Below are 12,500 nucleotides of genomic sequence, written 5' to 3' on the forward strand. Positions count from 1 at the left end.
GCTTTGATATGTTTGTGGCTGCCGCTGTGGAGTTTATATTAGCCTATAGGCCTATATTTCTGTGATGCTGCCTTGGTGATGTTTGATTCTGCTGTTGACTCTATAAGAAATGGCTTGCTGTGTAAATTTTGTGGCTTAATATTGCGTGTTGCGCCCGCCGAGGTGTCCACTTGTTATTTATTGTCAGTAATTTTGGTTTAGTTGTCTGCGTTTTGGAAGGAATGTATCTTTTCTTTGGACGTAAGTACGGTGGCCCTGAAGTGCAAATCACCACAGCAATTAGAGAAACGCAACAACAAATCATAAAACACAACGGCAAATAGGAAAACACAACAGAAAAAATGAAAACACGACAGCAAATATGAAAACAAAACGGCAAATAAGAAAACACGACAGCAAATAGGAAAACACGACAGCAAATATGAAAACACGACAGCAAATATGAAAACACGACAGCAAATATGAAAACACGACAGCAAATATGAAAACACGACGGCAAATAGGAAAACACAATGGCAAATATGAAAACACGACAGCAAATATGAAAACACGACAGCAAATATGAAAACACGACAGCAAATATGAAAACACTTCAACAAATCACAAAACACAACAGCATTAACTTCTACCGGAAAAGGTAGGGCCTATCTAGTAGAGGACGGACCCTCCTGATTGGACAGACGCACTGTCTGTCTTTTGACAGGAAGGAGAGGTGAAAAAATAAAAGTGCCTCACTGTCTATGCTTTTAACAGACGGACTAGCCGTTTCTCATTTCAAAACACTGGACGAAATGGATGTGGAACTATGACCTGTGCTGTTGGTGAATCGGCGTCAGTCTGCTTGCAGGAGGAGAATATTCTGTCAGGAACTTTGCTCGCAATGTGCAAAGGTAGGTAACGTTACCGACACCGATAGGCTTTAATGTAAGCAATAGTCGTTTTGTCTTATTTATCCCATGTCAATAAATTAAAAACTCGTGGGAGTTCATGTTTGTAGTAGTCATAACACTTACCGGTAAGGAGAATTGCAGTAGCTAACCGTTTACATTAGCTTGTAGTTTACTGCATGTATGCAACATTAGCTCATTGTCCAGTAGCTTCTAGCTTTCAGACAAATGCAGTGCAAAATATGATCAGCAACTACAAGGTAAACGCTACCAGCTAATGAGCTACCACAGGCAGTATGATATGCATTAAACTGCAAGTGAGAAAGGGTAAATAGTACTGTAAACACACAAGCTACAAGGCTACAACCAACATATGAAAAGTCATAATACCTCCATTGATAAACACCCACTAATACAGTAAAGGTAGGTGTAAGTGTGTTAAATGGTCAACAGTTGTCAGTTAAGACCATGATGAAGAAACTACACCACTACACAGTTACATGAAGTACCTTCATGTTTCAGTATGCTTAAATATACTTGTGATACAATTCTAATCTTACCAGGACAGGTTGGATAACTACTGGACTAACCTAATCTTTCTCCTTCTGTCTGCAGTCCGGAAGCAACACCATCATTGTGAGCTGAGTCTGATCGCCGCTTCATGTTGAATATACTTGTGTACAGTATATAGTAATGTTTGAATAAATGTTATAATAAAGATACACGTTTCATTAATGTCTTTTTAGAGCTTATATACCTAACTAGTTATTAAAACAGGTAGCATCTGAATATAATTACTCAGTTAGAAGTTTCCTGTGTCCAGGTCATAATTTGATGGAAAAATAAACATTGAAAAACAGTTTATATTATATACACACCCAAAAACTTAAAAGACACAGACAAACTAGTTAATTTAATGCATTTATTTTTTGAATGGCAATCTCTAATATAGCAAATAATCTATTCAACATCTCTTTTTGGCCTCTGTCTCCCTGCTTGTCTTTTGCTTTCCCTCTCCTCCTCATCTCTCCCTTCTGGTGACGCTAGTGCAGCCACGACGCTGAAGTTGGCATCCGATTCGCAGCTTCTGATTTGGCAGTTAAGGGGAACTTAAAACTGTTTTTTTAACCTCTTACTGTATTGAATGAGTGTTAGTCATTAAGGTATATTTATAATTATGTCTAAAACACACTTTTAGATTTGTGAAAGCTTTATTGTCTTTATGAGAACACAATAAGTTTTTTTTCACATATAAACCACATTAGACTAGGTCTAGATCCACCTAGACTTGTCAAATCTGGACTACATTATCCCAGAGAGGCTAAGGAGTCTTAAAAACACAGTTTGGGATTTGTGAAAGCTTTATTCTATTTGTGAAAATGTCATCAAGGGAGATTTTACTGTTTTTTGCATATGTAGACCACATTGGACCAAGTCCACATCCAAAACCACAATACCTAAACTTGTCAAAACTGGACAAGAATTAACTCACTCTCTCCATGTCATTTATTATATCCATGAGCAGGTCTTCCCCTGTACTTGTGTAAACACGGTAACACAAACTTGGTAATCTACAGTGGGCAATACAGCACCGTAAAGAAAAGACCTTTACGACAGCAGGTGTGGTGAAAATACTACCACTTTTGTCCAAAGTGGCCGCTAGAATTAACACAAACTGAAAGTTACATATAGCCACTTTAAATCATAGAAAAAAATGTCTTCATGAATATAATGTGGAACTGCTGTGGACCTATCTCTGACAGCAACACATTTAGGATGTATTTGATCCTGTCAGAAGACACCATGGTGCACACTTTATCAGAGAGTGTGTCACAGCTGTCGAGGAAGTTTGACAGGTATTTCACAATCCTGTCCAGCTGGGTTTCATCATCAAAGAAGATCGGGACCCAGCGTTCCCCAGAAGTGGGGTTGCTCCTCACCTGAGACAATGGCCTATGAAGTATGAATTAAAAAAAATCTTAATAAATACTCAGTCCTGCCTCTTTTTCTGAGGAAAGGTGAGAAAACAACACTTATGTTGAAGGAGAAGGATTTGAAGAGTAAATTAAACCACTGGCAAATCTATGACGATATTTGGATTGATTTCCAAAAGGTAAAAATAACTTTTTCTACTTTTCTTTTGAAGTGAGAAGGAAGACCTGCTCATGGATATAAGAAATGACATGGAGAGACGTGGACTTGTACGTTGAATGTCAATTAGCAAAGGCCATGCTGTGGCAATAAAATAAAACAGTTTATTTAGCTTCTCTGGGATAATTTAGTCCTGATTTGACAAGTCTTAAGTATTGTGGTTTTGGATCTGGACCTGGTCCAATGTAGTCTATATGTGAAAAATACATTAAAATCTCCCTTTATTGCATTTTCACAAATAGAATAAAGCTTTCACAAATCTCAAACTGTGTTTTTAAGACTCCTTAGACTCTCTGGGATAATTTAGTCCTGATTTGACAAGTTTAGAAAAATGGTGAAATCTCCCTTTATTGTGTTCTCATAAAGACAATAAAGCTTTCACAAATCTAAAAGTGTGTTTTAGACATAATTAATAATTTACCTTAATGACTAACACTCATTCAATACAGTAAGAGGTTCAAAAAACGGAGGATCAGTCACTTAGCAATGTAAATTATGTTTCCCTGCTGAATCGGACAGTTTTAAGTTCCCCTTAAATTTCCCCTTAACTGCCGAATCGGAAGCTGCGAATCGGATGCCAACTTCAGCGTTGTAGTGCAGCCTAAAAGACAGCAAACACAAGAAAAAGATCTTTACCATTATAAATGCTATAACGGAATGTTATACTTGTTACATGGGAAACTACTCATACATTTTAGCTTTCATTTAACGTTGCTAGTGAAGTTAACAAGGTGCAGTTTTACCTCCAATCCTGCAGCTACAACTGATAAACAAACCAATTTCTAAATCTCTGCTAACATTACGCATATACAGTAACGGCTTACAAAAAGAGATGAAAATGCCACCAGACATTAAACTTTATGAACACAAATGGCATAAAAGACAGCAACACAGCTAGCTAGCTAACAGCCTAATGTTAAATGATAGGTTCAGTTAGCTTAACGTTAGCTCGGGGTGTATCTACCTAATTATAATAGCAATTTGTACCAGCATTAATGCGTAACACTTGACATTGATGTAACACATTAACGGTGATAACAAATGTACGGCAAACACTAAATATACTTACATTTAAATGTTAATTGTGCCATCAGCGATGCCGCTCCAACTCCCACTTAGGTCCGCCATTGTTGTTGTTTTTTTTAACGAGCCGGCAAAGCCGCGCGCATAGGATTGTGGGTGATTTGGGAGCGCGAAAGACAGACAGTGCTTCTGTCCAATCAGGAGGGTCCGTCCACTGCTAGATAGGCCCTACCTTTTCCGGTAGAAGTTAATGCCGTTGTGTTTTGTGATTTGTTGAAGTGTTTTCATATTTGCTGTCGTGTTTTCATATTTGCTGTCGTGTTTTCATATTTGCTGTCGTGTTTTCATATTTGCCGTTTTGTTTTCCTATTTGCTGTCGTGTTTTCCTATTTGCTGTCGTGTTTTCCTATTTGCTGTCGTGTTTTCATATTTGCCGTCGTGTTTTCATATTTGCTGTCGTGTTTTTCTATTTGCTGTCGTGTTTTCATATTTGCCGTTTTGTTTTCCTATTTGCTGTCGTGTTTTTCTATTTGCTGTCGTGTTTTTCTATTTGCTGTCGTGTTTTCCTATTTGCTGTCGTGTTTTCCTATTTGCCGTTGTGTTTTCCTATTTGCCGTCGTGTTTTCCTATTTGCCGTCGTGTTTTCCTATTTGCTGTCGTGTTTTCATATTCGCTGTCGTGTTTTCATATTTGCCGTCGCGTTTTTCTTATTGCTGTTGTGATTTGCACTTCAGGGCCACCGTACATAAGGGCTATGTAGTGTGATGCATACATTGACATGTTTATGCACTATATTATAGGCTAAATGTGTTCCCATCTTTAGTCTATCATACAACATCATACATTTGTTTTTCTACCCACCCTCCACCTTCCTTTCACTTTTAAAAATGTAACGCAGTAACATTTACTCAGAGTACATTTTAGCTGACTTACTATTTAATCCTATAAGTAGGCCTACATTTTTACTAAAATAATTTACCTGTATTTGAGTACTAATTCTTAACCTGTTTTAGCTGAGGATAACATTCTAGTACTCTTTCCAACCCTGCTACTCTTTCAAACCCTGCTTATAATCTAGATGACGGATATTCAAACTATAAACTACTTATATTTCAACTTTTTATTATACACCTTACAAGTAGACTTTTGTGACAGAAAAAGGGGTGTGTTTGTGGGGTGTGTGTGGGATGACTGGTCTCAGGCTTGTTGGGACATGCCCAAAGTTCCCCCAAATCCCCAGCCCAGGGAACATATGTGCTCTAAACAGATGGACAGTCTGTCTTCAGTGCAGAGACAGACCTGCAGAACAAGTGGTAAGTTGCTTTGCTTATTTTTTTGTCAATGGCCCTGCACTAAACTGGGAAGATTGTTGTTCTGCACTAAGTAGCAGGTTATATGAATGGAAAGTATGATATCTTGAAGATTGCCATATAATTAATTCCTTGAAAGTCTACTAATGACATGTAATGTAATGTACTTGGCATTTTGATTGCATTTGTACGGCCAGCACATCAGCCACTTCAGGCTGCACATGCTTCTTTTGTTGTGATGGATGACATTGAGTCAAAATAGTGTTGTTTACTGTCAAAAAATAGTGAGTACATGGCGCCCCTGTGTGGTATAAGTCGATTGGTTTTGTGGCTTTTTTAAACACGTGTGGGTCATCTTGTAGTTTGACTACTTTTTGACAATATGGAAACATGTAGACATTTATAAAACAAAATTATGAAACAATAAATTAAGACAATAATATGTAATATAACTAGGGCTGTCCTCGACTAAAGAAATTCTTAGTCGACTAACACTTATATGATTTTGTCGATTAATCGATTAGTTGATGTAATCGACAGAGCTGTGCTCTTTGAGAGGTGGTTAAGACTAGAAAAGCACAATATAAATGTAGTTAATGAACCATCTGTAAAACTGAGTTTATCCACAATTAATCCTGCAAAAGCACCACTTTAAATCTTGTGTTTACCAGAAATGTGCTCATAAGTTTCTTGGAAATGAGTAATTAAGCATGAATAAGCATAAAAAATGACTCATCAACTAAAGAAATCTTAGTCGACTAAGACCAAAACGACCGATTAGTCCACTAATCGACTAAGAGGTGGCAGCCCCTAAATATAACTATGAAATTGTGAATTAATCCCATACATAAAAAAAGCTCAAATTCATGACATGCTATTTCTCCCTGCTTCTTTTCACAATAACTCCGTTTATTTCTGGTCATTTGTATTTAATTGCAGCAGATTTTATATCAAAAATATCCTATAAAAACACCATTTCCCCCCAATTACCATTTTATTTTCATACTGCCACTTTTCATTACTAAGTGCAGGACATCATTTATTTAAGAGTTTTAAAACATGTCGGTTTGTTATAATTTTGCTTATATATTTATAATATGTATATTTATTTTTTTTATAGTTGGGTGTTATATTATTACCAGACTGGCCTACAAGATGAATACTACTGAAATTACAATGGGATTAGTATTACCTGGTGACCTCTAGTCACTGGTAATAATTACGGAGGTTGTCTGTGATCTTAATCCCGTGTGAATCGGCCATGTCTATAATTTGTCAAGTAAAAATTCCCCCCCCAAATCACCTACCATATTTCGCCGAACACCAAGGTTCTGTGATAATATTAGTCCCGTGCGAATCGGCATGTCTGTGATTTGGTGGGATCGTAGATCATTTTTTCAAGGTTTTTGTTTCCTGTGCACCCTTTTATCCCTCTTGCGAAGACGGATATGGGATTGCGAGGGGCTATGCACACGGCCTTTCATGACCAATCTAGTCTGATGGTATCGGACCATCTCTACTTTGTAGTGCGGGACTTGCCTAGAAGTTGCGTTGGATCCATAATCTGTCCCCCCCGCTCTTCTGGATACCCAACTCTCGGGGTATAGATATGTGAATATATAATATGATATAAATTTGAGTAAAAGCAGGCTTCACATATCCCGTGCGAATGCGCCATCCGAAACTCAGATGTTGGGGGGTAATTTCTAAATCACTTGAGGTCCCCAGATTAAACTAATCTTGTGCGAATAGTGCTTTAGATTATACCTTTATTTTTATTATTATTTAATTTTTTTAAAGATCTTTTTGGGCATTTTAGGCCTTTATTTTTATAGGACAGCTGAAGACATGAAAGGGGAGAGAGAGGGGGAATGACATGCAGCAAAGGGCCGCAGGTCGGAGTCTATATATGCGTGTGTGTGTGTGTGTGTGTGTGTGTGTGTGTGTATATATATATATATATATATATATTATATATATATATTATATATATATATATATATATATATATATATATCAAGTAATATAATATACACAGACAGACAGTTTGTTTTTAGTTTTTTCTTCGTTAGTTAATATGGTATTAATGGGTTTCACATTGTGATTTGCTTTCTGCTGTGTCGAGGTAATGATTTCAGTTTCAGGAATTTAAGGGTCATAGTTAGCATTACATTGTTCCTGCTATCAAGAACTGTGGGCTGCAGCAGTACTAAGAATAAGTACCTGGCTCTTTTTATGTATAGATTTTTGTCCCACTGAGATAAATGATTTACTAGCACATTCTAGAAAGGCCAGGTACTGCAGTGTGTTGGAGGACTAAGGTAAAATGGCAGCTTGGCAAGAAACCTCTCCATCTCATTTGTCATTGGAAGCCTATCTAAGTGTGTGTGTGTGTGTGTGTGTGTGTGTTTTCCTTTCTGTGTAAGAAGATACAATGGAAACTCGGCAATGTTACATCTCAGTTCTCCCTGGTATGCTAGCTGTGTGGAATAAAGGTATCTAAATGCAGGGAACACCTTTATTATATGATGTGTGCACATTTAAAGTGACTTAAAGGTCACAATTATAAATGTGTCTATGTATATTTGTTAAAATGTGTGGTAAAAGCTAGGGGTGGGACTCACCAGAGGCCCCACGATACGATATTATTGTGATTTTAAACATATTGCGATATATTGCAATTCATTACCTTTTTTCCAACTTCAAATTATGTCCCAACATCTGTTTTGTCTAAAGAAAAAAATGTCTCTGGTTTGTTCATTTCACTTAAGTTTTCCATCTAGTGGACTGAAAAAGCAATTGATCTTATTATTCTAGTACCAAAAGGTTATATTCTCATGTGCAATTTATATAATAAAAGATCGATACTTGGCATCAGTGTATCGCTACAGTATTGCCACGGAAAATATTGCGATACTATGCTGGATCAATTTTTTTCCCCCCACCACTAATAGAAGCAGACAGTCTTTTTTTCAGTGTTAAAAACCTCCGGGTAGAGTAATACTTGTCAGTTTGCTTTTCACAACAGTGATCTCAGCCACAGAAATAGGGGAAGGAAACGAGCCAAACTAGAAAAACTGGTCGAGTTGCTGTGCTCATCATTATGCAAGGGAAAGTTAGTGGCTTTTAGTAGTTTCACAAGACTGCTCTGTGTTATTGACCAGGGAATTATCCTTATCATTTGCTTATCGCGTCTTGCCTTCTCGCATGCTGTTCTTTGGTTCTCGAAACGGCACAGGTCTGTGTGTTTTGTGTACTTCAACTTGTTGAATACCAGCACCCTTCCCTCTGTGAGGAGTGCTCAGTGTTCAAGGTTCAGGAAGATAACGAGAGGTGAGCGGCTGACGCATAGCTCGTGTTGTGTTACCAAAGGCTCATATCAGATTACGGTAGACAGCAGCTTGGGTGAAACCGTAGCTGTATTCAGACCGCTGTTGCTCGAACAAACCAGGAACTGGGACTAACAAAGGAGTTTTAAAGAAGTAAAATAAGCTAACAGTGGGCTTCCTGTTTTAAGAAGAGCGTTACCATGGGTAAGAAGGCACAACACTGTCTGCTGCTTTTGCTGTGTTTGTCTGGACTTGTTCACTATTCAGCAGCCTTTGTGTTTTGGACAGCCATAATGGAAATAAGCTATATTAACAGCAACAATACGCTTGAAGACAAATACTGTGACTGTGGGGTGTATGGTCGTAACTCTCCCGTGGAGGAAGTCTCCGGCATTGTTACACTTCCCAAGGGAGACCCCAGAGGCTGTGGCTCAGACCCTGTCTACAACCGCAATTTCAGCTCCCCGCCTTGGATAGCCCTGATAAAAAGGGGCAACTGCACTTTCAGTGAGAAGATCAATGCTGCCCACCGACTAGGAGCAACGGGTGTGGTGGTGTATAATGTGGATGGCACTGGCAACAGCACCACTCACATGACACACCCAGATGCAGATGATGTTGTGGCTATCATGATTGGCAACTCTCAGGGCATGGAGATTGCCAAGTTGGTGAGGAATGGGACAGAGGTGCTGATGCGTATTGCTGTAGGCAGCCCCCATGGACCCTGGTTGGACACATACTGGCTTTACTTCCTGTCCATCGCCTTCTTCATTGTGACGGCAGCCTCCATCGCCTACTTTGTGTTTATCTCTGCCAATCGTATCTACAGTCTGAGTATGCATAGGCGCCATGAGAAGAAGCTGAAATCTGAGGCTAAGAAGGCGATTGGGCGTCTGCAAGTACGGAAACTCAAGACAGGGGATGAGGAAACTACGTCTGAGTCCCATGTGTGTGCCGTGTGTATTGATTCCTACAAGGCAGGTGAAGTGGTGACAGTGCTGACATGTGACCACATCTTTCACAAAGCCTGCATCGAGCCCTGGCTGCTGGAGAGGAGGACCTGCCCCATGTGTAAGTGTGACATCCTGAAGGCCCTCGGGGTTGAGGAGGAAACAAAAGAGAACCTTTCTGCTGAGTCCCCACCAGATGTCACTGTGATCACAGTGACAGGAGGAGAACCCATGTACGAAGTCCCACTGACTGACCCAGCGAGCCCTCACCCAGAGAGACAGCAGCATCTCTATGACAACAGGGCCTTCCAGGGAGACTCAGAGGCTGGGAGAAGATGAACAACAGCAACGGAAACAAAACAGCAGCAAACCAGGACACAGTCAAATTCCCTGTTTGAAATAGATTCAATAGATGTATCGTCACATTTTTCTGGGATACACTGAACCAGCACAATGGAATCAAACCTTAATGTTCCAACAGGAGAAACGATGTTCATCCTGTAATGCAGGCATGCTAAAATAGATTTTCAAAAGAAATTCCAAGGATTTACAATGTTAATGGCCCTTGTGTAATTTGCTTGGACACTGCATTTTCTTTGTCTGTCTTGGTGCAAGTGTGTAAATATCGGGTGTGTTCATAAAGTGTCCTTTGGATGGCTAGAATAGATTCTAATAACTGAGTAGTCATGATGCCGGTGTCAAATTTCTGCTTTGCATAGTAAACACACGTTCCATACTGGTCAGGAAGGAAGTGCAGTAGAGCATTTGAATATCTGTTTGTCATTGTGGCCAATTTTCCTCTAACAAAAAGCTTGTTTGATCGCATTGCTCACACTCCCTCACAATTGACCATTGTCTTTTAAAATCAGAGGATACTTGTTTCTCTTAATTCAATTCATTTGAATAATTAAACATTTTCTGCTCTTTTCCAACAAGAGTATACATATTGTTTCCCCATTTTAATTGTCAGGCTGGATTTGGAAACACACCCTTATGAACACACCTTTAACAGGCATGCAGCATGACACATTGATAATGAGTGAATAACATCACCTGACAGAGTGGCTGTGACTCTTAAGAAAATGGCTCGTAGAAACATGTTTGCTACGTATCAAATAAGAATTTTCAAATTGGTTGGCCTCTAGGTACTTTTTGAGAATGTGGCAAGCAATAAATCATAAGCATAAAAGTCATAAGAACTGTAGATGATATGCCTCCCAAAAAATGTATCTTGACTGTTGGGTAGGGGAAAATGATCTTTATGTGTAATGGTTTTTTAAATTATATATATATATATATATATATATATATATATATATATATATATATATATTTATTTATCAATCATGTCAAGTTCTATCTGTTAGGATAAAGGTAATCATTTATATAAAGTACTCCTTTTCTAAACAGCTGATTTTCATGTGCAAGCACAAATTGTTCTTAAAAAGGTCTTCCAGGTTTTTTCTTTGAATTATTTGGAATGGTGTTTATTCAGTTCCTGTGGTCTACCTCTGAGCTCTCACATGGGTAAATTATGGAACATGTTTAAGATTCTTGCATTTCCAAGATCAAGTGTCCCTAGGTAAATGATAAAGCTAAATAACTTTTTTTTATTTCATTTTTTGCTGGTGGGGATTGTGACACTTAATATATTTTTCTATATTGAATCATTTTCACCGCTGTTTTACAGATTCCAGGAGTCTTAAATTGTTCTGTAAAAATGAATATTACTTGCTGTATTAAATCACATTGATGCTTATTAGAATGCAATAAATCCCTCAAAATGAGGCCAACTTTATGAGCATATATGCGTGTGTGTGTGTGTGTGTGTGTGTGTGTGTGTGTGTGTGTGTGTGTGTGTGTGTGTGTGTGTGTGTGTGTGTGTGTAATATGTAGGGTGTCTCTACATCAGGCAGGTCTGCTGTTTGTATGGTTAAGCAGTGTCTCACTTTCAGTATTATGGTACAGAAGTTATTTTTCCCAATGACTATGGGAGAGGAGTGAAACTGTAATTACCTCTGCACAGGTGGGAGCCGAGCCGCACACCTTGAGCTTGAGCTGGATAATCATCATATCACATAAGTAGAAGGGCCCGGCTATGCAAGCAGATATATGCAGCTGTATGGCAATGGAAAATAATATGTTTTATTATCCATTGTGTTTTTAAAAATACACCCACAGTTAAGTCTTGACGTCTGATAGTGACCTGCTTAAAATAAAGTAATGTCCACTAGTGACTTTTAGAGTAGATATTTTACAACAAATCACTCATTTGTGTAAAAGTACCTGGTGAATCCTTAATGTTTTTTCTTGGGATCCCTTGCGAGGTCCTGACCCACAGGATGGGAACAGCGGCCCTAGAGCATCCTGTCACACTCCTTACTTATTTCACACTTACCATCATTTGTTTACTCATAATCAACAGCTATATATAGTTTTTATTTTTAAAGATCATTTTTTGGGAATTTTAGGCCTTTATTTGTATAGGACAGCTGAAGACATGAAGGGGGAGAGAGAGGGGGAATGACATGCAGCAAAGGGCCACAGGTCGAAGTCGAACCCGCGTCCGCTGTGTCGAGGAGTACACCTCCTATATATGGGCGCGCGCTCTACAAGGTGAGCTACCCAGGTCCCCCAACAGCTATATTTAATATTTTTAATATCAACTCCTGTGCTAAGGTGCCTTGCCTTCAGGTTATTTAAGCTTAGGCCCTTATGGTGATATCCCCTTTTCAATGTTTTTTGTTTTGTTTTAAATCATTTTGATTTTAAATCCTGTTAAGTCTTAAAATCTCTACAAGGTGCCCAAGGGTTGAAGTATTTATCACAGCACCATGAGAGCAAGTTTTT

At 38.6% G+C, this 12,500-nt stretch overlaps 1 protein-coding gene across 1 annotated transcript; it reads left to right on the forward strand.

Moving 5' to 3' along the window:
• The first annotated feature begins 8,471 nt into the window (after positions 1–8,471).
• Positions 8,472–10,159, forward strand: rnf128a (ring finger protein 128a). Its single transcript, XM_031306314.2, has one exon. It carries the CDS (start codon positions 8,901–8,903, stop codon positions 9,987–9,989), a length of 1,089 nt encoding a protein of 362 aa, XP_031162174.1. The 5' UTR covers positions 8,472–8,900; the 3' UTR covers positions 9,990–10,159.
• The last annotated feature ends 2,341 nt before the right edge of the window (positions 10,160–12,500 follow it).

This window comes from Sander lucioperca, chromosome 3 (assembly GCF_008315115.2).
Source record: "Sander lucioperca isolate FBNREF2018 chromosome 3, SLUC_FBN_1.2, whole genome shotgun sequence".
Taxonomy (NCBI): domain Eukaryota; kingdom Metazoa; phylum Chordata; class Actinopteri; order Perciformes; family Percidae; genus Sander; species Sander lucioperca.

Coding starts and splice junctions, on each gene's coding strand:
- rnf128a (XM_031306314.2), top strand. CDS start 8,901: ATGGGTAAGAAGGCACAACACTGTCTGCTGCTTTTGCTGTGTTTGTCT.